General features: G+C 33.1%; 1 protein-coding gene across 1 annotated transcript in view; it reads left to right on the top strand.

Moving 5' to 3' along the window:
* The window catches only part of LOC143256913 (protein APCDD1-like), a 64,399-nt gene that overhangs the window by 4,822 nt on the left and 35,114 nt on the right, over positions 1-24,463 (top strand). Inside the window, exon 2 of the mRNA XM_076514762.1 lies at positions 400-577. Within this exon, the coding sequence (XP_076370877.1) occupies positions 400-577 (178 nt within the window). The remainder of the gene's footprint in view (positions 1-399; positions 578-24,463) is intronic.

Below are 24,463 nucleotides of genomic sequence, written 5' to 3'. Positions count from 1 at the left end.
TAATGACAGTGATGAACCAATACATATTTACCTTCTGTAGCAACAGGATATGATATACAACAGGTCATATGTTTAAACCATTGAATAATTTTTTCTTTTGGAAAAACTATAGTTGAATCTATTATTGAGCGTGAACTGATCAATAGTAGACTTCTATATTTCGGAGCTGGCGAGACAGATATGATTCCGTATAATAACACTAAATATTTCCTGCACTTTAAGATGTGGGGGTGGTATAAGAGTGACAGTTAATCCTGTAGGATTGATGGCTGGTGGTAGTTTATTAGTGACTGACTTCCTTTCTTCTAGTCAGTGGTTCAGAATAAGGAATAACAGCATATAACCTTAGCTGCTTTACCATAAATACAAAGCACAAATACAAATCTGTTACATTTTCAGGTGTATTACAAATAAACCAGGAAACCATCACAGCAAAACATCATCAACGCCATAAGCGAGTCCCTGGTGGCGAAAAAATCAACCAATGTGATCACTGGGAGAAATTATTTTCTCAGAATCAAGAATCTGTATCTGCTACTTTACCGCCTTCTGTAAGTGGAATCTGGGTTTCGGAAAGGTAATGAGCCACATTTCTCTGATTCAATTTATGTTAAAAATACTTTAGTGATAATAATATTATGTTCTATCATAGTTGGAATTCATCAGTTGAGTGTGTGAAATATAATATAATGTGTCAAACTAATTGCTTGTGTCTTAGGCTTTAAACTGTAAAAAAACATGGTATTCATCTGATAAAGATTCAACTAAGACCTTACATTTCAAATTAGGAGCTTTACAAAGTGTGTAGAAATGGTTGGTTCTGTGGTAAAATTCTGGATTTCGGTGTTGCCGAGCCAGACTCGAATCTGTGCGATGCTACAAAATATTCTTAACACTTTAAGTTGTGCGTTATAAGAGTGATGGTCAATTTTTTAGCATGGAAAATAGGTGTTAAGGTGTTGCTGAATGGCTGCCTTCTCTGCAACCGAAAATTAAAGACGACAACAAATAGTTCACATAAATACAGATACTATGTGCGTTGGTATAATATTTCATATATTTTCAGCACTAGCCAAAAATTGAAATAACTTCTTAGATCTGGTTTAAATCTCAAGAAGAAATATATATATTTTGTTATATTTGCTACATGCCTTTTACATGTTGCTACAACCTTAGATAATTTTTCTGTGATATATCTTCAACGTATCTCGTAAATCTGGATGGGACACGTGGGATTACTTATTTATCTAATAAATCTAATTAAAAATTAGAATGTATTCTTAGTACCAGTCCTTTGCACGTGTTTTCAGTCTGGTTGAAACATTAAATAACCTTTTATTACCTATGTATTACAATCTTTTAAATATTATTCAAACCCGAAACAACTTCATATTATCTGTCCCTGACACATTTTGTAAACCTGGCTAAAACCACAAACCACTTCATGTTATTTAGCTTTTAAATTCAAGTTGTCTCTCACACATCTTGTAAACGTTGTTGAAATTACAAACAACTTCATGTTATTTAGCTTTTAAATACAGATTGAGCTGAGATGTAAAGTAACTTTTTTACTATAGTTCCTTTACACATATTTTATACTTGTCTAAAATATTAAAAAAACAACTAATATTTGATGTGTATTCCTTTAGTAATGCTCAAATTTGACGGAAATACTTAATGACTGCTTATTATAGAGGTTTTACATATGTTGTTTATCTGACTGAAACTTTAAATACAGACACACACACGTATATACATATATAGTGTTATATGCCCTTTATTTATTTTCAAATCTGACTGAAACTTCAGATAACTCATTATATATTTTGTTACATACCTTTCAAGGCTAGCTGCAAACTTAAGGTTCTCATGAACCTCGAATATCTGAAAAAAAAGAAACATTTATGATAATGTCACGAATGCCTCGATTCGTCCATTCATTTCATGTAAAAGTAGCCCTGAAGATCTGTTTGATACTTCAATTTTCTATGTTTTACTTCATTCATTAAGTTTATGCTTAAGTGAAGAGTTACATAGTAAGCTATCTGCGCTGTGTCCAACGCGGCTATGAGTTTATAAGTTTGCCATTAAGCTACTGGGAAGAAAGAGTTTTTGAAAAAACATAGGGAACTGAATTTAAGACTACTACGTCCTTACATGTGCATTGAGGACTATATGATATATAGATTTTATAACTGAACTGTCAATTAGAATGTATGTTATATAGATATATCAAAAACTAAAAGGTCAACAATAATATATGATATATAGATCTTTATAACTGAAATGTCAACCAGAGTATATGTTATATAGATCTCTATAACTAAAGTGTCAACCAGAGTACATGATATGTAGATCTCTATGACTGAATTGTCAACCAGTAAACAAGACGAAGGTCTTCATTAGGCTTGTCAAAGAGAAATTCAAACCTTGTTTATATGCCCATGAAAAGAAATGGTGATATTTGTTATCTCTTTAGTTTAAACATGTTCATAAATAAAGGACTAGCCAATCAGACAAGTGGTTTCCGTCTATGTCTTAAGCTGACAGATGTGGCCTCGTCTTGACCACCCAGATGCACAAAAGTCGTAGAACCTTTCAAGAATATCAGTCTTTTTTTTTTTACGCCTGCGTTTTACCACAAGAGGCGGTCCGTGCCATAAGCAACATTAAGGCGTCCCGTGAAGAAAGAAGAGAACCATGTAATTGTATGCTGTTCAGAGGTTTGTGACAGCTTCGATCCCAGCTGGCACTAATCTCACGCCGTGATTCTTTAACAGACGGTGTTTACTTTGCAGATGGGTGAAAAACGCCTTATTTTCAGTGGTACAGTGTGTAACCACAAAATCACTTTCACGGATATCGTCCTCAACATATGTCCTGTTACACACGATATGCAAGCCTTCGGTGTCTTCTATACAATACCTGTACTTATGAAACTTTATCTTTTTGTTTTATTTAAATGGTTGACATATCTGTCTGTTCATCGTTTTTTTCAATAAGTCTGTACTTCTTGGAGTATATGTCTGCAGTGTATTTCCTTCCACTTTTCTGTGTACTCAACAGTGTCACTAAGTGTCTGTTTGCATACTCCAAGTCAATTTATCTTCTTCTGTATATTTAAAGGCTCATAAGTAAATGTGAAGGTTTATAACACTAAAACTGAGTTTCGTTACCCGCTGTAGGCAGAGCACACACATCCCATTGTGTAGCTTTGTGCTCAGCAGTAACAAAAAGTAATAATTAAAGTGAAGTATCGTCTGTGTGCTCTCTTCTCACACCTACATCTTTTGATCGATAATAACTTGGCATCCTCAGGACCATGGCTCTCGAATCTGGCTCACCTTTGTTCCTTTCAGTAGAGGATCACTGTACTGTCTGTCTGTGTACGTGTGTGTGTCCGATTCTCGCTCCTATAGCTTTCGACCACTCTCAACCAAACTTGGCATGCACCATACGACGCTCCGACGTGGATCCCTATGTCATCCCCGGGTCTCCTGTGTATTCCCTGTGTTATTCTATTTATCTTTACCTAACTTCAAAGTTGTGATATGATCTTATATCTTCTCTATGCGTTGGACAGTACATAAGCTAATATACATTTGTTATATGTAAACTCTTATTTGATATAATTGTATGTATGTGCTCACTTATAGCTGTCGAATCGTTGCAAAGACTGCCACCAAACCTAGTGTGTGCCCTCTAGTGCCACCAGGAAGTGACAAATATATGTCGACGTTTGAATATGATCCCTATTTCACTCCTGTTATTTTAAATCAAATAATAATAAATAAACAGCGTGAAAAAAATAAAATGATGTTGTATTATAATTCTTACCCGAAATATGATTTGAAAATAACTTAAATAAAAATTGAAAAATAATTACAACTCACTTGCTTAATCTGAATTACACCCAAACAGCTATTGTGCATGAAAATGGATGAAATGTATATATAGTTTAGAGATTATTACTATGGCTGCAATATCCCATCCAGTGTGACGAGCTGTGGTGCTACGCGAAAGGCCTAGTCGGCACTAGATATAACAGACGTAGTGTGGTTGATATATACCATGCTTTACTTTCACTCATGGGTTCTTAGAATATATATAACTACTTGTATTACCTTTTGATATAAAATAACCAAAATCGTTGGTATGCAATAATAGTAAACATTTGTGTCATTTTGTATGAAATAATAGCTAATATTCACACCCTTAGATATACAATGATAACTGACATATAAGACATTTTTCCACTTCTCATTATGTATTCATTCAAACATGAATGAAAAAAATAATTAAAACATACAAACGTTCCGAATAATTAGCACGATTATTTTGATTATAATTATTTCTCAATAACTAGGGTTAGGTACAAGACTTATGCTATACTTCTATCGAGGTAGTCATAGAAGTGAATACTATGTTGTTCAACGTTTGGATATTCCTTCCCTTTTGTTTCAAGTAATGACTAATATTCGTATCTTTCTGTATAATGTAACAACAATTAATTTGAATTTCATAATAAACAATGTTGGAAGCTCAACAACATGAAATTATCTAAGGAATCACTCGCGTATTTTTCTGCGCTTGGTATTGGTTGTCTTATTTTATGTCGTCATTTAAAAAAAAAACTTTTGAGTAAGGATATTCTAATGCAATTCCTTTCCTATATATCTATAGTGTGGTATAGCAATACCTGGCATTAAAGACAATTCCGGTTCTAAGTACCGCCGTTTTTCACTTTTTATTTTTTATTTTCTTGTTGGCGTTTTCTGACGGCAAGAGTAACATTGTTGTCGTTTAGCCTCTCTCTTCTCCCCGAGAAATACAGACCGAGTGAATTATGCGACGGATATCGTATTTTAATGTCGACGTTCGTACATAGGTCCTCCTACTTGAGCTGGAAATTACAAATACTCTCCAACAGCACTGCCAAGAGGGGGCATAATTTATCACTGAGTGGTATAAAGTGCTGTTGCAGTGACACTGATAGCCCAACCCTTGTTTTAGTCAACTTGCGACATCAAAGTGATTTAGTAATCAGGTTTTCTTTCACTAAATATTTGACAGGAAGTCGTGCACTTTTATCAGGCGTTTCAAATGGCATTGTTCTATTTTGTTCAGGCCTACAGAAACGTTCCGTAAACTGTATTTTAACGCTTGTAATTTAAACGTATTTTAAATGGAATTTGTTATCGCTTGCTCAGGATTAAATAAATAATTTGTAAAATGTGTCTTTATCACTCGTCATTTAAGCAGATCTTAGTTTGGTTTCATTTGAATTTCGCGCAAAACTACAGGAGGCTTATCTGCGATAGTCGTCCGTAGTTTAGAGGGAAGGCATCTAGTCATCATCACCCACCGCCAACTCTTCGGCTCCTCTTTCACCAACGAATAGTGGGACCGATCGTGATATATCACGTCCCCATGGTTTGGTTGGACGGATTAAACAGATCTTAAGTGGCATTGTTTTCACTTTCTCAGTCAAACCCATAAAACGTTTCTTAAACTGTATATTACCACTTTTCGTCCAGGAAGTTTTCCATTGGAATAGCGGCACGGCATGGCCAAGCGAGTTATGATATAAAATTTAAAAATACCATCAGAAGGAGAGATGATGTGAAATTTTTAAAACACATTTATAAGAAGCAGGGGGCTGATAAAAATGTTGAAAAACTAATATGAACATCTCGCATGTTGACACTTAATTGTTCTAGGTTTAATATGAACATAGTGAATAGTCTCGCATCTTGACACTTAATTGTTCTAGGTTTAATATGAACATAGTGAATAGTCTCGTATCTTAACACTTAATTGTTCTAGGTTTAATATGAACATAGTGAATAGTCTCGCATCTTGACACTTAATTGTTCTAGGTTTAATATGAACATAGTGAATAGTCTCGCATCTTGACACTAATTGTTCTAGGTTTTTAATAGTTCTGTTCTAATGCTTAATTCTTATTTAACACTAATCTAGAAAATTACTGATCACTTTGGTTAAAGTCTTTTTTAGGCACGGTTCTAAATCTGCTAATACCGTCTCCTAAACTTCCCGAAAGCACAAGAAACGCGTGAAACATCACGTCACATGCGTATAAGCGCATAGCCAATAGCACCCTCCTCAATACCCCTATGGTATTTGATAGGGAAATCTATCATCTCTTCCATCCTTAAACACAGGGTATTATATACATTAACAGAGACGCTTTGATTGTGATACTCAAATTTACATTTATCTTAATCTTAAAGTGTGTGCGTAATGAAAGTGACTTGTCAGAGGGATGGTTTCCCTTCAGCAAGGATATCATCACGAGCCACTTTCATGTATAATGTAAGCAGTAATGAAACGTGATGGTCTTGGAAAACTGGCGTCTTTGTTAAATCAGTTGCATGCAGTTTGTTTTGTTTTACTTTTTTAGGCATATTCTGAGTAACAATCAGAGACTGATTTTTTGTAACCAAGTTTACGATTGGGATAATATTTGAAAATATACGAGTGGCAATGTATAAACGGGACCTTCTTCGTTTTAAGATATTAACCGGTTTGGGACCTGTACAGTTACAATATATCACGAATATAAAATTTATTTGATTACATATGCAAATACAAACAAAAAACAACGCTATTTACAATTCTTATGAGACTTACGAATGAGAAAATTCAAGTCATACAGTTTTTTATTATTATTTTAATTTCATGTTCAAACGTATCTCACGAGAAATGCTAGCTTTGAACACTCCAGAATCTTAATGAACTAATCAGTTATCCAATGTTACGATGATTAAACAGTAGATGTATGTATGTTTGGCGTTAATTATCAAAGCAAAAAATAACGGTATTGTAGAAAAACTTCCAGGTAGTTAAGTTTGTTTGGAATTAAACACAAAGCTATAGAATGGGTTATCTGTGCTCTGCCCACTACGCGTATCAAAACCCGGTTTCTAGCGGTGTGAGTCCGCAGACATACCGCTTTGGCACTGGGGGAGGGGGCAAGTTGTTAAGATCGTGGTTATAACATATCACAGTTGATGCAGTCATAATTAAATGAATTGTATTTATGCTTGGAAAAGCATATATTAAACACTATGAGAGATGAAGGAATTGTCATCTAAGTTATTATCAAGGTGAGAACAGAAGTTAAATTAACAGGATGAACAATAGATGTTCGGATTATGAAACAATATATAATTAGGAAAATTAATGCAATGCAAACAAACTATTATGTTAATTTCATGAATGGAACAATATATATATATATATTAATTACAGTCATTAATATTAGTTTCTACTTTCTAAGAAAAGTGCAAAAATGTACAGCGATATACCAAAGAATTAACTATAAATATAATTACAATGCAGGTCTGATCACAATTCTAGTATTTATAAAATCCATTACGTAGCTTTTCGTTTCTATCTAAGCCTTTCTTATGAACTTATTTGCGTCATATTTTGACACTTAAGTTTAATGATGGTAAATTTCTTAGCATTACTTTGAATACGAAATTGATTTATATATCGCAACTACAATACGTCACGTTCTTGAAAATGGAACATCCGAAAGTGATTGGATTAGCAAATTACTACGTGTGTGATTTATATGATATTCATTGTATATTTAGTTAAAATTACCCAATGACAAAATTGTATTACAGTAGACATAAAAATATGTCACGTTTAAAACACAAAAGTAAATCACACCCCCCACCAAACAAAAAAAGGAGACGACGGAGGGAACAAAATTAAATTATCAAAGAGAAGAGTAAAATAATATAAGATAGTTTAGGTAAAAATAATAATTAAATAACGAATAAAGAGAACAGTAGAGTAGCAGGAAAGTGTGTTACAAAAAAACCAGAGTACTTAGTGGTGCAAAGATTGGAGTAATAATTTTATGATGTAGATGTGATAAAAATGTTATAATAAATCAAAAGAATGAAACAGTGAAGATAGTTTAGGGAAAATAAAAAGAATGATGAATGAGAGGAAAAGTGAAATACTTTGGAATTATGAAAATAAGGGTTGATGAAGAACAGGAGCAGTCTAATATATTTGAAAACAACGATAATGTAGACAGTTTGATAAAAGAAAAAAAAACGTGTAAAGAAGAGAGAAACACGACATATTTGCTATTAACTGTAGAGAAGGAAACTAGTCACCAGCGAACATGCCAGATTTTGGGAAATTCTCACTTTCATCCCCCCTATGGAATAACAATATTTGATCTCACAAGTCTAACGCAACCAACTATGCTCCAGAGAACGGGTTGCGAACCGCGAATACTAGGGTTCACTGTCCAGGAGTGCTAATTGTTAGGCTACTTCTGATCTAAAAATTAAATGAAGAAAATGTGGAATTAGAACTAAATAGTCAAATTAAAATAGTAATGGCGGAAAAGAAGGTACCGGGGAAAATTAGGGCATGAATTTGTATCTAAGACAAATTGAAGCAGTTCCCTTATAGATTCTTGGAAAAAAAGTGAAAATACGACGGTAAAGCACAAGAGGCAGAAATATGTATGGAAGTTTTTCAAATTTAAATTTTTACAATAGTCGTTTGTAAATTGTATTAAAGTTTGAGAGAAGTACTCTTAAATGATATGTCAAAGCTTTGCAAACCAGTCATATACAGATATATATTTAATATGATCATACTTATTAAATAAAATTAATAACAAGTTTATTTAGATGTTTGTTATTTTTCATTTACATTGTTTGAAAAGTTAAACTTTTAGGAAAATATTTCAAAAACTACGCCATCTAGATATAAATAAAAAATGTTTCTGCTGTACATTTTTTTTATGGACACAAGTTCAAAACCAAACAGAGGGTACATGTTCGAACATTGGCGTAGGACAGTATGTTATATAACGATTAAAATTATGAAAAACAGAAAAAAGAAAACTTACATATACTAACAAGAAAGAACATTAAAGGAAAGATACACTTTCTGAAGTAATTTTCTGTATTTCATCATTATAGCTACAGATTTCTAAATTCCGGAATTCATATATAAATATATATATATATTAACCTCAGTAAGTAGTACTTTCAATCTTCAATTTACGGTGACTGTAAACAAATACTTCAGAAACAGTGCGGTATTTCATTTTTATAGCTGCAATATTTACAATTCAAGTAGACAGAGAGGAGCCATCATCAAACAATGCTCCTTCATTATGTGTTCAGGAATATACCGAAATAGTGTGTGTGTTTTTCTTTTAGCAAAGCCACATCAGGCTATTTGCTGTGTCCACTGAGGGGAAATGAACCCACGAAATAATGTAAAATTTTCCGCAATGAAGGTTTGGCTTACGATGAACAAAAGTAAACACGTAATTTGTTTCAAGTAAATACTTCGTTGTTACTGCATTGTGTCAAACAGATGGAAACGTAAATATGCCGAATTCCAAAGATAATAATCGCAATTTTTCCACGCTTAAGTGAACTTTTCATGCATAAACACTAGCGAGTTCAGTAATTTTGAGTGACAGAGCATACAACCAGCAATAACCTACTTACTTAACCTATTTTTTACATACCTGTTTACGCGTATAATCACATGATTATACAACAGTTTAACATATTTTCTTTTATGACACCTCTTTACTTAAACTTTATAATTCAATCTAAGGAAAGGAAAGTACGATACGATTGGGTGTATGTAGTTTAAGGTGTTTCAAACAATATACCTTCAAAAAGAAGTTTCTTTGATTACACCCTGAATTCCCAGTGACTTTTGGACTGAGCGTGATTAGTGTGACAGTTTGCAGCCTTTTACCGCTTTGTAAGAGTTCAAGTCCTATTATTTGATTAAACAAGAGCAAATGAATCGGAGTGGTAACGACAACACTAAATACTATTTACTACACTCATGGACTTTGCCCTCATAAAGGAAGTATAAACAGTGTTCAAATCATGTATATTTTAGCCTTGTTTATGTGAATTTTTAAATAGCACTTACTTTATTTTACTACACATTAAAGGAAGGTGGGAGAGGTCTAAATAGCAGCTGATCCTCCTAGGCTCCAAAACTAAACACTAATTCAAAACGTAGGATTGTAGCCCTAGAAGTGGTGCCGTTTGCTGATGGTGGATGGTGTTGACTAACCGCTTTCTCTTTAGCTATCACAAAATTAAGGAGAGCTGGTGCAGATAGCTCTCGAGTAGCTTTGCCCGAAATTCAAGAAAGAAAACAATGATGCCATTAGATTTTGAAAGCACATTTTACAAATTACTTGGGGGTCCATAACGTTGTTGTTTGTAGAATACCTAATAACAGACATGCAAAAATAAAGTACTGTTAATGTTATACTTTACGGCTTTAAGTATTTCTTGTGTTTCCTAAGTACTTTATATAGAAAATGTACGATTTCACCCAATTTCGGTTTTTCATACGGGGTGTTGTAAGAGACAGAAACTTAAAATTACTAAATATCTAGACACTCTCGGTAAACAAGTGGGTAAGTTGATGGTTAAAGAGGTTGATGCGACACCTTGTGGTATTCACTGATACCCGACAGATTAGTTTAAAAATATCCACAAAATGCAGATTTAGAAATGTATTGCAGAAACTTATTTCAAACTCGGAGGAAGGAAACACACAAGCGAACAAAACATTTATTCACAATTAATGTGTATATTATCTACTATGTTGGCCATCCTTTTTATTCACAGGTTGACTGTGTTGGCGCTGGGGTTTAAATGAATATTTTATATTCATGTATATGTGATATGAAGAGAAATAATCCTGAATCACCACCGAAATTCATTCAAGACGTCAGAATACGATATATTAGAAACCAACTCCAAGAACGTCACCGATTATTACAAGTAAAATTTTTAGGGTGATGGTGTGGGAGGCAAACTCCAATTTTAATAAGTAACTGATCCACCCCATGAGATGCGTTCGCTCCTATTTAGGAGGGAAGACAAAGGAAAAAATAAATGTGCTTCAGCCTTTGTAACAAGCAGTTTTTACGCCAGTAAAAGGATTAGTACATGCTTAGGACCATTGGAAGTTCGCTTAACAAGATTTTCACACTACAAGCAGATCATCTGTACGACATTTTACCAGAATATACCTGAGATATATTCTACAATAGAGTATTTTAGTCATTACAATCTCAGTAACTATCTAGCATGTAGTAACATGCAACTGCTTAATATATGCGTGAGTGAGAAAAAAGTTTTAAATTATTGTAATTGCAGTTGAGATGATCTTTATGGATTAAATTGTAAATCTTTCTATGCATGGAACCGAGCATGACAGAACAATTAGTATGTCCAAATTGAAAATCTGAGGATTGACAGTTAGGACCCCCTTGTCTCGAAAATGATACACAGTTTTTTGGTCGCATATGCATTATAACAATATCAGACAAATTCCCCTATTCAGTTATATAAGAGCAACCAAAGATATGGAGGTGGAAATTATCTTCCCTCTAGGCTATGTAAGGATAGAAACATTCCTTGTGTAAAGAATTTCTTATTCGTTTAAAATGAAATCTGGTGTTTGTTCTTACAATAATTTCACGAGTTTAGAGTAGTACAGTGTACTGGTAGATGAGGCTTTGGGTTTGCGTCTTTTCTTCTATTAACTTAATAACTTATGAATGGCTAAAGTAAAATACTTTTTTTTTCATACTACGTTAAGGATTTTGACAAGAAATATACTATGGAAAACTAAATATACTAAGAAAAACACTAATATACTATGGAAACATAATTTGAAGTTAAGCCTATTAGTGTTATTTTATGTTAACGAAGTACAGTTGTACCATTTTATCGAGTAAATGATTGTCTGTTGGTAAAAATAACTTCTGCTTTATTGCTTTAAATATATTCATTAAAAGGACTTCGATTTTTTCTTCTAAGTTATTAATTACTCCTGTATGGAACAAACGCTCTCTAAAATTATTAATTAATTTTCGGATTTACTTCTGGAAGAGTAAAAAAAAATCCTACTTAAGAACTACTCTACCGCGTTTCGATAAAATTAAGAAAAATGTGTATACTTCTAGTTTGTTAGTTAGTTTGAACTTAAGTGCATTTGACACAGTGAGTTTGTTGCACTGCGTTCACGATGAACACCGAATCCCGATTTTTAAAGTTTCTAGCCTGTAAAGTTACCGCTGAGTCAGGGGGAGGGGGTCATAAAGACGAGACAATGTTGGTATGTATAGCATTTAATTAGCGAATATCCAGTGTCTTCAAGCATCTCATCTTAATCTACATTACTTGTATTAGAAGCCTTCAAGTTCTGATTTCATTCACTGTGTCACTTAAGGGGCTCTATCGATATGATTTGTATCAGAAACCTTGGATTCAGTTTTCACTCGCTTGTATCACGTAAATGGGTTTAGTAGAGAACTTTTTCTTTCTGTTGTTGATGCAAAGGGACGGAAAGTTTGCCAGAAGTAGAACAGTTCAAGCTTAATTATACATATAATATATATTAATTGTACATATAATATATATTAATTGTACATATATATTAAGTATACATATATATTAAATGCACATATAATATACACTTATTTATCTTTACGAATAGTCGAATTTTCAAAATATGTTTAAAAGATTTGATTTCTTAATTCTGCAGTATGAGTTCAAACGTTACTAATAAGAATTAGGGTAATCCAGTTTACATGTTCGCTCAATCTTGAGATTCTAGCGAGGATTGGCTTGGTTTCTGAATTTCGCGCAAAGCTACACGAAGGCTATCTACGCTAGCAGATAATTCAGCAGTGTAAGATTAGAAGGAAGGTATAACAACAGTTATACAATAGTGGGATTGACCGTTATATTATAACGCCTCCACGGTTGAAAGGGCGATCATGTTTGATTCCGTGACCCTCGGATTACGAGTCGAGTGCCTTAACCACCTGGTCATGTCGGGCCTCCTGTGAGGAAAAAATAGTGTACACTTAACCAAATACATTTATAAAGAAGCGTATATGTAAATATATATAATGTGGTTCAGTACTTAATCATAAATATAAAATAAGTTATTGTCGGAATAATTCATAAGGGTGGTTCTTTATGTGAAATTATATTATTAAAACACACTCAGCCGGAATGATTAAAGGAAAAAATTATAAAGTTACATTTTCAGAAAGTTAAATTATGAACATCATACATGATTGTCCGGTAATATTTTAAGAATAAGTAAAACTATTAAATAAGTCAGGTTTATGACACAAATTTAAATAGTTATTTTAAAAATAAAACTATATAAATAAATCATCATTAGACATTATAAAATAGCCAAATATTCGATATATAAAACAACTTCCAAATCATCTTCTAACCACTGGGTTTTGAGCACTAGTTTCTTGATGTATTGTGTTACACATTCAACAGTCCTCTGGTCGATTAGGGGTAATATTTTCGAGTTACTAACACTAAAAACCAGGTTTCGATAGATAGCCCATTGCTTAGCTTTGCATTTAAAGACACACACAAAAGATGTAAAAACATTCACTATAGTGTTTAAAAAACAACAAACTACATTATCAGATTCTTATATTTGTTTGTTGGTACAGTCACTCTTTTTATTTTAGTTATGTCAACTTAGTGGAGCTGGTATATTTTCTTTTGTTTTTTTAATGGTTGTCTATGTCTAAATTAAGAATTTTTTTGCCTAACTTAATAGATTAGTTAAGACCAATACTTTGTATTGAAGCAAAAAGGAAAAACGTCTCAGGATTCACTAGGCTAAGGTTCGATGGAATAGGAAAACATGGAGAATATTTATTGTTATTTCGTATTAAATTTTTTGTAAAATAGTCCGGATTTGTGTGTGTGTTTTCCTTATAACAAAACCACGTGGAGTTATTTCCTGAGTCCAGCAAGAGGGATCAAACCCCTGATTTTAGTGTTGTAAATCCTTAGACTTCCGCTGTACTAGAGGGGGACTCCGAATTTGTAGTAGCAAAGTACGACAGTTTGAGGTAAAAGTGTGTTCCTGTAAATATGAATATCTTATAATTTGTAAAGCATCGTCATAACAATATCGTTTTCTGTTTTCTTACTTTACCAAAACTCAAGTCTTGATTTTTTTGTTTGCGATTACATTCAAAATTCAAGGTCATTTGATAACAGAATGAAAAGGTATTTGCTTAAAAAACTGTTTCAATTTATTTTTTCCATCTTTGTTGTTTTCTTCTTATCTTGTGTAATAAATAATGATATTATGTATCATTTAGGTAAATTATATTCTATTTTTTATATAATTATGGTTTCAGTAATATTATTAGATATATTATTTAACGTATATTATTCTTATTAGTTACATTTTGTATTCTGAGGATCATTTTGTTTAGAATATGAATTTAGAACTAGTCTAAGTTTCCTGAACAGACCGAGTCTTGGAGATATTCTTTGAATTATGGCCAAAAATATCGCTAGCAACGTAAGTGCCCGACAGATGGTCCTATGCTGGTACAGAGGTAAACTCTATGGATTTACAACTTTAAAATCAGGGGTTCAATTTCCCTCGGTGTACTCAACTGATAGCATAATGTGGCTTTGCTATAAGAAAACACACTCACCCAATAGATGAATCAATTCATTGTAATAGATGAAAGTAAAACCAATATATCAAATTAGATATATTGTTCATTATTTTCTAGCTCTTTGTAGGTAGTTTGTTTTGATCGGAAGTTAATAGTAACTTCTATACTCAATTGAAAAAGCGCATATTGTACTTCGTTTTTTGTGTACCTAATAAAAATAGGACAAGATATACCAAAGCCTAATGACTGTTGTCTAGGTGAATAGAGAGGTTTTTACTGCCTCATATGTTGGATGTGTATCTTGTTTGACTAGGACTACAATTGATCGAATCAGATCATCTCTCAACCAATTACATTTTGTAATATTTGCATCTTCATATTTTTTACGTCCATGTTTTCTTATAATACTTATAGAAATAATGAAATTTTCGCTTTACTGATAACAACATAAAAGTTTATTAGCCTTATTGGTCCATAAAACTTTACGTTCTACGTTACAATACTTTATTACGGGTGCATTTCATATGGTTATTTTATTGTATCTATTTTATTGGGCTATTCTATTTTGAGAGAATTTCACTCGTCATCAGTAACCCTGAACACAAGTTAACCAGAGAGCGATAAGAGAGGCCTATATCATAGTGAAAAGTACGAAACTTATCGTTGGTGTAAATGCTCCTATGAGAAAAAACCTATAGACTCAAAAGTTTATTCCGTGATAAAGATAGTTTATTTTAAAGGGAACATTTACATAATATTTGTTAATTTTATATCTTGAGAAAGAGCAGGATTGTTATGTGTGTGTTGTTTCTTGTGCTTTTATGAAGAAACGTACACTGGCATTAACTCAGGAATTTGATACTGTATGTGTACCTTCAGAATATTTATTCCCGGTAAGCTTCGCTTATGTAAAAAAACAAATCTTTACAAGTAATATACACTTAAAGCTAGAGCTTTTCTCTGAGAACTGATTAGCAGAGAACTAATGAGACAATTTGATGTAATTAAGGCAACTGTGTTACAGGTTACTATGGACTCTACTTGAATTGCATGAAGTATGTCAAATCTGTGAACAAGCCTAATAATTACCTGCCCACACACACTGAGAAATAAAATATATATCTTTACTCAGGAAAGTTAATCTTTCTCTCTAGGCCAAGAAGTACAAAGGTTCAGGCTGGCAGGTTATGCAGTATATATTCTTTTATTTGTTCACTTGTGTTTGTAACATTTTATTTTGTGTCGGTGTTTATTTTATTCTCTGCATGGCATTTTCCAAACGTACGAATACATTCTTTTGGAAATAGGAATCGAATACCCCATCAGATGATGATGGTGTATAAGGTAACAGCGTTTCAACGATGTAGTTTTAGTATAATGAGTAATGTGTAGTTTTAGTATAGTGAGTGATATGTGTAGTTTCAGTACAATGAGTAATGTGTGTATTCAGTTAACTCACATTATACTATTAATTCATGTCCACGAGAAAAAAACTGAGGTGCAGTAACAGTGTAGTAATATCTAATAACTCAAGCCTTGTGAAAGCCGAAAGTAACAGAGTTTTACTTTAAACTTTTAATCATTGTACATTGGAACACTGTGTTACTGCAGTGTAATTAGAGTGTAATGAACGCTAAGGAAGTCCTACCTTGACAGATAAGGTAAAGGCCCCATTTTTTGTAGGAGAAACCAAATCTTAGTCGAAGATGTTTGATTCTGTTATTAATTTAGTTACCAAGGTTACAGGTTTACTTAATGTATTGTACATAAATGACAGACTGTGTTACCAACATAAGCTTCACATCTATATACGTGATGTATGTGTATATACGAGTCTGAATACAAAGTCATCAGTGGGCGGATATTAATTACTGATTGATATGGGTCTTTCGGACATACTCTTTTATTCAGTACTATAAATGCCTGATAATCAAGTTAACACAGAAAACTATATACTGAGAATTAAATATTTCACGCAAAAGCCTGAAAGGTAACCCAAGAAGTCATGAAATATTGAAATTACTAGTTAAAAGCAAAACAACTCTAAAATAGTACAGTTCTGGAAACACTCGAGCTTTATAAGCGAATTAGCTGAGAGGAAGCACTACATTTATCAATTAGTGTCAACAATATTGGGAATGGCTGATCACAGCACAGCTTTTATTCAAACTATTTGATATACTGAAGAGGAGTCGGCGTAAACAAACACATCATCATTCCTTAGGACATTTTTATCTAATCAAATAATTCTTCAAAGTGAGAACACGATTTTACAGTGACAGAACGTGAACAACAAATCCTCGGATTCACAGTTCAGGAATGTAAAAATTGAGTGTATACGATTTCTATAATCATTATGCCAACGAGAACAAAAATTGTCCTCAATTTATGCTTGCCATGAACAAAATATAGGGGAATAGTAAGTGAACGATCTTCGAACGCTAAAATCCGAGGCTTGATTCCCTACGGGCGGAAAGAGCTCGTATAGCCAATTGTATAGCTCTACGCTAAAACAACAAAGACAGTAAAAAGGTTAATTTCTTTATTTTGCCAAGACTAACTTCATAGAAGTTATTTAAATCCATGTTAGTGGGCGTGGATTGTTGTTATATATTGCATATATGTAAGGAATTTTAAATATTACACTGAAACACGCCCATGTTCTTAAAGTAAAAGCTATCTGATAAGGCAATAATAATTAATCTTCATATTTTCTAATTTGTGAATTAGTTAAAAACTGTCTAGGCAAACATATGAAATATGTTTCAATAAATCTTTCCTGAATAACAGGGTTATTTATTGGGTTTGGATTTCCTCCTTTTGGGATAAGAGAACTAATCATAAGAAATTCTTCGGTAGAGGAATCCAGGCTAAGAATAACGAATGTTTCATACACTTGTTTTAATCCTAGCCTCGACCTAATACAACATACATTTTCAGTGCCGATGCCTGTTTGGGGAGAAAGGAAATAAGACAATCAAAGGAATTTCTTTGTTCGTCTCTTATCAGGTTCTCTGTATTCTTATTTACAAATATTTCTCTCCGTCCGTGACACTTTAGCCCTTGATAGTTATTTTTCCACATGTTGGCTATTGAGAAGTTCTAAGGGGAGTGGTCAGTTTCACGACCCCGTGAGGTTTGACCTCACAGATTTCCTTTTGTTCTGTTGTCACATGACAGCAACCGTCGGTTTAGATACCTGACAAGCACGATAAGTTCATGGTGGACCTCACGTGGGGTGTAAGCTGGGGAACCTGTACTTATGGTTAAACTCATGGACAAACGTTGGCAGTCAGCATTTCCATTGAATATCTTTCTAACTGCTAGATAAACATATATTATGCGAAGAAAGGAAGTTATCCTGGTTTTATAGTTACCAACTCTATAGCCTAAGTCTACGACCACAGAACCTCACATCCAATCATTGTACACTATATTTTTTATGGTCAGGATTTTTATATAAATTGTTAGAACACTTAGAGGAATCAAAAGACGTAAAATAATAATAAAAAAGTAGTAAAACAACAAAGATAGAGCTGCAACAGAATGCCATACAGACGTATAAGAGGTAAGACATTAAACAGTTGGTGAGTAAGAGGGAGATACCTGAAACCAAGAAAAGTTACAGTGAGGTTGTCTTACAGTATGTCATCATATGCAAGAAAAATGTTTTTCATTTTCTGTAACACTGTACAAGCTATGGACATCTTACAATCTGTAGATGGATAAAAAACAAATGCGAATTACGTCATTTTACACGTCAATTTTATTTTTTCTTTAACCAAAAATATCTAGGTGTCAAATACCATCTGTTGCATATTATAATTTATTTCGGACGAGTCTTCGATTTATTACGTTATGTATTACTACTTCTAATAACAGGAATTTTAATTCGAACGTAGTAGTTAATTAATTGTTAACATGTGTTAAATTTATACTTGCCAACAAGATTGATAAACATAATTTCCTTTTTCAACACAAATATATTTTAATATACAAACAAGAAAACAATACAATTTATAATAATGGTTGTTACTAATAGTTATTACAAATGATGGTTTATGCACAACAGTTTTACAAACTTACAGACAATACTGAGTATAGAAGTGAATATTGGATCATCGCCAAACAAATTAATTCGGAGTTGATATTATTGCACTTCGCTTAAGCTAGGTAACTGTCGTTTCTTGACCTTAGCCTCACAGCGGATACAAGCTGACTCCTTCCAGCAAAGATATTTGATGTCCTCGTAGAAACTTAAACGTCCAGAGTAATTCATTGAAGTTGAACGGTGTGTAATATTCGAAATCTGAAACATTTCTGGTACAATTCTATAGTTTTCCGATTAAAAGACGTTAATCACAATTGTAGCTTCTTAGACTCATAGCACAAGGACTGTAGCTGTTCAATAATATTCTTCTCCTGTCTCTCGGATGGCTGTTTTTTTATACAAATCACGCGAGACTCTAGAACCTTCACCGAAGCTTGCCACAATACTATCAATCACTAGTATTACATACACACATACTACATTGTTGATTCTTAGGCACACGAACGCTCTACAAATTTCGGGAACAGGCGAGACTTTCGCAATACTTTGTCAACAATATACTCCACATGCAAAAAAAAGCTACAGTGAAACAAACGTAGATGCTAAACCAAACGTATAATTGCAAATCCGTTACACGTCTTGGAAACACAAAGATTTTTTAAAATTAATATATAGTTTCAAAACACTAAATGTATTTCATTGCATTCAAAAACTGTAGTCTCTATAGTCAAAGTCATCTGTATTTAAAACAAGTCTGTAGTCAAATTTGTCTACATTTAAAACTCTTCTTTAGAAACAATGACTTTGTTTTCCTATAGACAAGTCGTCTGCACTTTAAACATTGTTAAAGCAACAGCTGCATTCACAATAATCAAACTTGTGTACTATAATTTTTTTTTAAACGACAATACCTCTCTTCAACGAAAATCGCATGTATTTAAATGATTTCGAATGGCTCAGCGGAATATCTGAACTTACAATGTTAGAAATGAACTTTTAATACCCGTGGTGATAGCCAATTGTGTAGCTTTGTGCTTAATTACAAACAAACTAACAAACTGTGTTTAAGCAATTGTTTAGAAGTAACAGTTGTATTATACATTAAAGAAAATCGTCTGTAGTTTATGCACACGTTTGGAGACGTGGTTTTAATTTTAATGAATGATCAATTTGAGATATCCGTAAATGTTTCAGGTGATAGAAAGCTGAGTAAGTGGGCGTTTTGATATGAAACTATGAAAAATGTTATAAAAATATCACTTTAAACTATATCAAATTTAAGAAAAGAAAAGCAAACTCATTTTTTAAAATTCTCTGCAGTTTTACTCCAGACATATTCAGAGTTAAAGGTAATATTTCCACTTTTAATCAAATTTGAATTACCAGTTTCAGTGAGAAGATTATTAATAATATTCGTTTAAGTACAAGAAAACGTTATCTCAGTATCAATAAATGGGGTAGACATATAAAAGAATTTTTAAGAAACATATTGCATTCCTGGGAAATTTAAATTACCTTACATGTTACACTGTGGACGTTAAAAGAGTTGTTGTTTGGCTGCATGTGAGACGTGTTCTTTAATAAATTCTGTTCCACCCCATTAAATCTATCGTCGAGTGAAAACCCTCCTATGTTTATTTAGATAGAGGCGAGCGAGTGAGATGTTTCTCTTTTTCCCATATGTATGGTTCTCAGTTGCGGAGTTATATTGCCTTATAAAGTGAAATAATGCTGCTCTGTTTAGTCACGTACGTGTGTAATTCGTCATACGTAATGTTCGTCTCCGCACTATTTGGTTGCCTTATCAACGAGATACAGCATGGAGACATGTCCGATCGGGTCACACGAGATTAAAGACAAACTGCCGACTGTCTGTGATGAAAGATAACAGCGTGTGGCATAAACAAAGCATGTGGAACATAAAAGTTACACCTCGTTAAATATTTATTGTCTGCTGTTTTATGCTGATGTGCGTCTACACTCTATGGCGGAAATTAAACGTTCAAATATTTATTCCAAAAATGATTTTATTCTCAATTTCATCGAACTTCCTCTGATACCATTACAATTATTTACGTCGAATGCTGACGTCATTTCCTTTTCATCTGGTTAATAATAATTTGATTAACAACACCGTCGGTGTGTTACAAAAGGTGCAGCCATTTAAAGGATTGAGTGTGCAACTTAAAGGAATGGAATCAAAATGAGTTGATAAACTGATAGTTACACTTATTACATTGATAAGTTTACAGAAGTTTACAGCAAATATTCATACATTAGTTAGTTAGGCTAAGTTTTGTGTTAAATAAAAACATGTGTTCCAGCTTCTTTTTTCTCGTATTTCTTCCCGTATATATTTAATATATTTACCGGAACTTCTTCCTTCTCATATATATTTAATATATTTACCGGAACTTCTTCCTTCTCATATATATTTAATATATTTACCGGCACTTCTTCCTTCTCATATATATTTAATATATTTACCGGCACTGCTTCCTTCTCATATATATTTAATATATTTACCGGAACTTCTTCCTTCTCATATATATTTAATATATTTACCGGCACTTCTTCCTTCTCATATATATTTAATATATTTACCGGCACTGCTTCCTTCTCATATATATTTAATATATTTACCGGCACTTCTTCCTTCTCATATATATTTAATATATTTACCGGCACTTCTTCCTTCTCATATATACTTAATATATTTACCGGCACTTCTTCCTTTCATATATACTTAATATATTTATCGGCACTTCTTCCTTCTCATATATATTTAATATATTTACCGGCACTGCTTCCTTCTCATATATATTTAATATATTTACCGGCACTTCTTCTCATATATTCTCATATATATTTAATATATTTACCGGCACTTCTTCCTTCTCATATATACTTAATATATTTACCGGCTTCTCATATATAATTTATTATATACTCTATACTTCTTCCTTCTCATATATACTTAATATATTTATCGGCACTTCTTCCTTCTCATATATATTTAATATATTTACCGGCACTTCTTCCTTCTCATATATATTTAATATATTTACCGGCACTGCTTCCTTCTCATATATATTTAATATATGTACCAGCACTTCTTCCTTCTCATATATACTTAATATATTTACCGGCACTTTTTCCTTCTCATATATACTTAATATATATACTAGAACTTTTCCCTTCTCATATATATTTAATACATTTACCGGAACTTCTTCCTTCTCATATATATTTAATATGCATCCCTTGGTAACAGTCCTCATTCTGTTGAGCGTCAGTCTTCTGCTACAGAATTAATTCGTTGACATTTTTCATTCATGTTTTTCTTCGTTTAATGAACTTCTTGGACGTCATTATTCTTATTGTCCTGTAGAAAACAATGGTGACGCACCTATTCTCTGGTATAACTGCACTATAGTGAGTCCACTTTTCTTCTTCTGAGGTACATTATTTTCTCACTGATGTAATACTTCTGCTGCAAGGTCACCTCTGGGATAATCATTATTTTCCGAACGTGTTTCTTCTCGTTCTATAGAATCACTTTAATAACATTCTTCGTTCTTACTAATTATTAAACTACATTGGCATCTAAGTCAGTTTTTCTGGCATGAACTAGTGGTTAGCGTGACTGAACTGTCAACCCAAAGATTTAAGGTTGGATGACCTGCTGCTTAAAAAAAAAAAGCACTTCCCACTTTAGGACAGTAGGCGTGCTAAAAGAGTGGCAGTCAAATTTCTCTATTCGATCAGAAAGTAGTAGCCCATGAGTCAGCGTTTGTGGCAGTGGCTACATTATCTCTAGTTCATCAGCTCAGAATTACTGATAATCTTCTGCTATTAGCTTCCCTGAGGTCACACTGTTTACTTTCTCTTTCTTTTTAGATATTGAACTTCACTGACGTCAGTATTCAACTATTAATATCACATCAGTTATATTTTTCATCCTTCTTTTGTGTCCAATTTTCACTATTTATTCTCTCACTAGAGGGGTACGTCACATTTATACTTCTCCACCAGGTCCGGCATAGCCAGTTGGTTAGAGCGCTCAACTCGTAATCTGAGAGTCGCGTGTTCGAATCCCCGTCACACAAACATGCTCGCCCTTTCAGCCGTGGGAACGTTATAATGTTACAGTCAAGACAACTATTCGTTGGTAAAAGAGTAGGCAAGAGTTGGCGGTGGGTGGTGATGACTAGCTGCCTTCCCTCTAGTCTTACAGTGCTAAATTAGGGACAGCTAGCGAAGATAGTCCTCGTGATATATATATATATCAAACCCTGCACGAATAAATGTAAATATTGCCTGTCAAATGCCCCAATATTTTAATTATGTCTATATTTCTGAATATACTCTCTGTGCTTTAAACACTATCATTTACCATGTGGTTCACGATTTGTATTCAAATTGTGTAACGTACCAGCTAAGTGCCAAAAACTTTAATGTTACGTTGGTAGCTAACTTTCTTACATATCATCAGTGTATTAAATCTTGTTGCATGCGGTCTATTTACCAGTCCTTATAACACACAGACCTTTCATTTCAAACCAACTCAACCATACATGATCTGTGTTCCAAACAATACATAACGAACTATAATTATGCCAATCTTGCAGCATGCGATGTCTGCTACACATCCTTAAGCATACGAACTAAAGCTATAACATATGATGTGTATACCAAACATTGACCATCTGTACAACACGTTGTTTTACGTATTATTCACAATATTTTCCTCCACCACACACAAAATCTTACAAATGCTACCACCTTTATGTTACACAATTATCATGATTCTTTTCGTCTTGATTTGTTTTTACTTCTAAACCTGCTTACTTTGACTTTTCCCTTCTCGTGCTTGAGTATTTTCTCTTAGGATGAAGTACCTTCGTGACACCCCCATGGTAATGATAACTTGCATGCGGTCCTTCTCCTTCATGTTAATATTGTTCAGGTTGTTAGATCAATCTTATGTTAGTAGATGGTAATGGTAACCTGCGTGTGGCCCTTCCTCTTCATGTTAGTGTCATTCACATTGTTCAGTCATTCGTACGTTTACTAGACAATAATGGTAGCATGCAACTTAAACCAAATTGAGTCTGTTCAATAACTGCTTTATCATTTGAGGTAACGCTTAACAATCAACTAGAAAGTTAAGGTTTCCCTAAATGCTTCACTCTTTTCACCTCTGATGTTGAACTTTGCCTACTGAACAATTGTTAGATACAATAAAGTATGTTTCTTAGTTTGTTCAGAGAATACCTTTTAATATGGATCTAAGTTTGTATTAGAGTAAAGTAGATTTTAAAGAGAGTCTATAAATGTATAATATTTTATAACTAGAACTAGAGGTCATATTACACTTCGACTTTGGTTAATTTTAAACGTGATTTATTTTACTGCTCTGATGTTTATTCTGTGATTGGTTATAATAGTGATACATTGTTCTATAATTGGTTGTAATGGTCAAAACAATTCCATGCTAATAACTCATTTATATAATCAGTTTTACTTGTGACATACTGTTAAATAATAGTGAGTATAAAATTGTAGCTACGCAATTAGTGCTTGGATGAAGAGAAATATTCTGATGGGACTGAAAAAAATGTTATATTTTATTAATGTTTTCAGTGCTTATGGGTTTAAAAGTTGTGCTTTCGGTATAGGATATACTAATTGGCTAAACAATGTTTTTGATTGGGTTCGACATTTCATGTTATGAAAATTATGCATTTGATAAGTTTGATGTCTCAGGAAATAAACGTTAGATCTTTGATAGTTTCGAGATTTCTGGTTCTAAAGGTGTGTTTGTGACTGATTGGGAAAATAAATATTATTACGTTTCTGTACATTTCAAGGTTTAATCATTTAACGTA

The sequence above is a fragment of the Tachypleus tridentatus genome, chromosome 7, assembly GCF_004210375.1.
Source record: "Tachypleus tridentatus isolate NWPU-2018 chromosome 7, ASM421037v1, whole genome shotgun sequence".
Taxonomy (NCBI): Eukaryota; Metazoa; Arthropoda; class Merostomata; order Xiphosura; family Limulidae; genus Tachypleus; species Tachypleus tridentatus.
The sequence above is the reverse complement of the archived record's forward strand: the minus strand, read 5'-3'. Positions and strand labels throughout refer to the sequence as shown.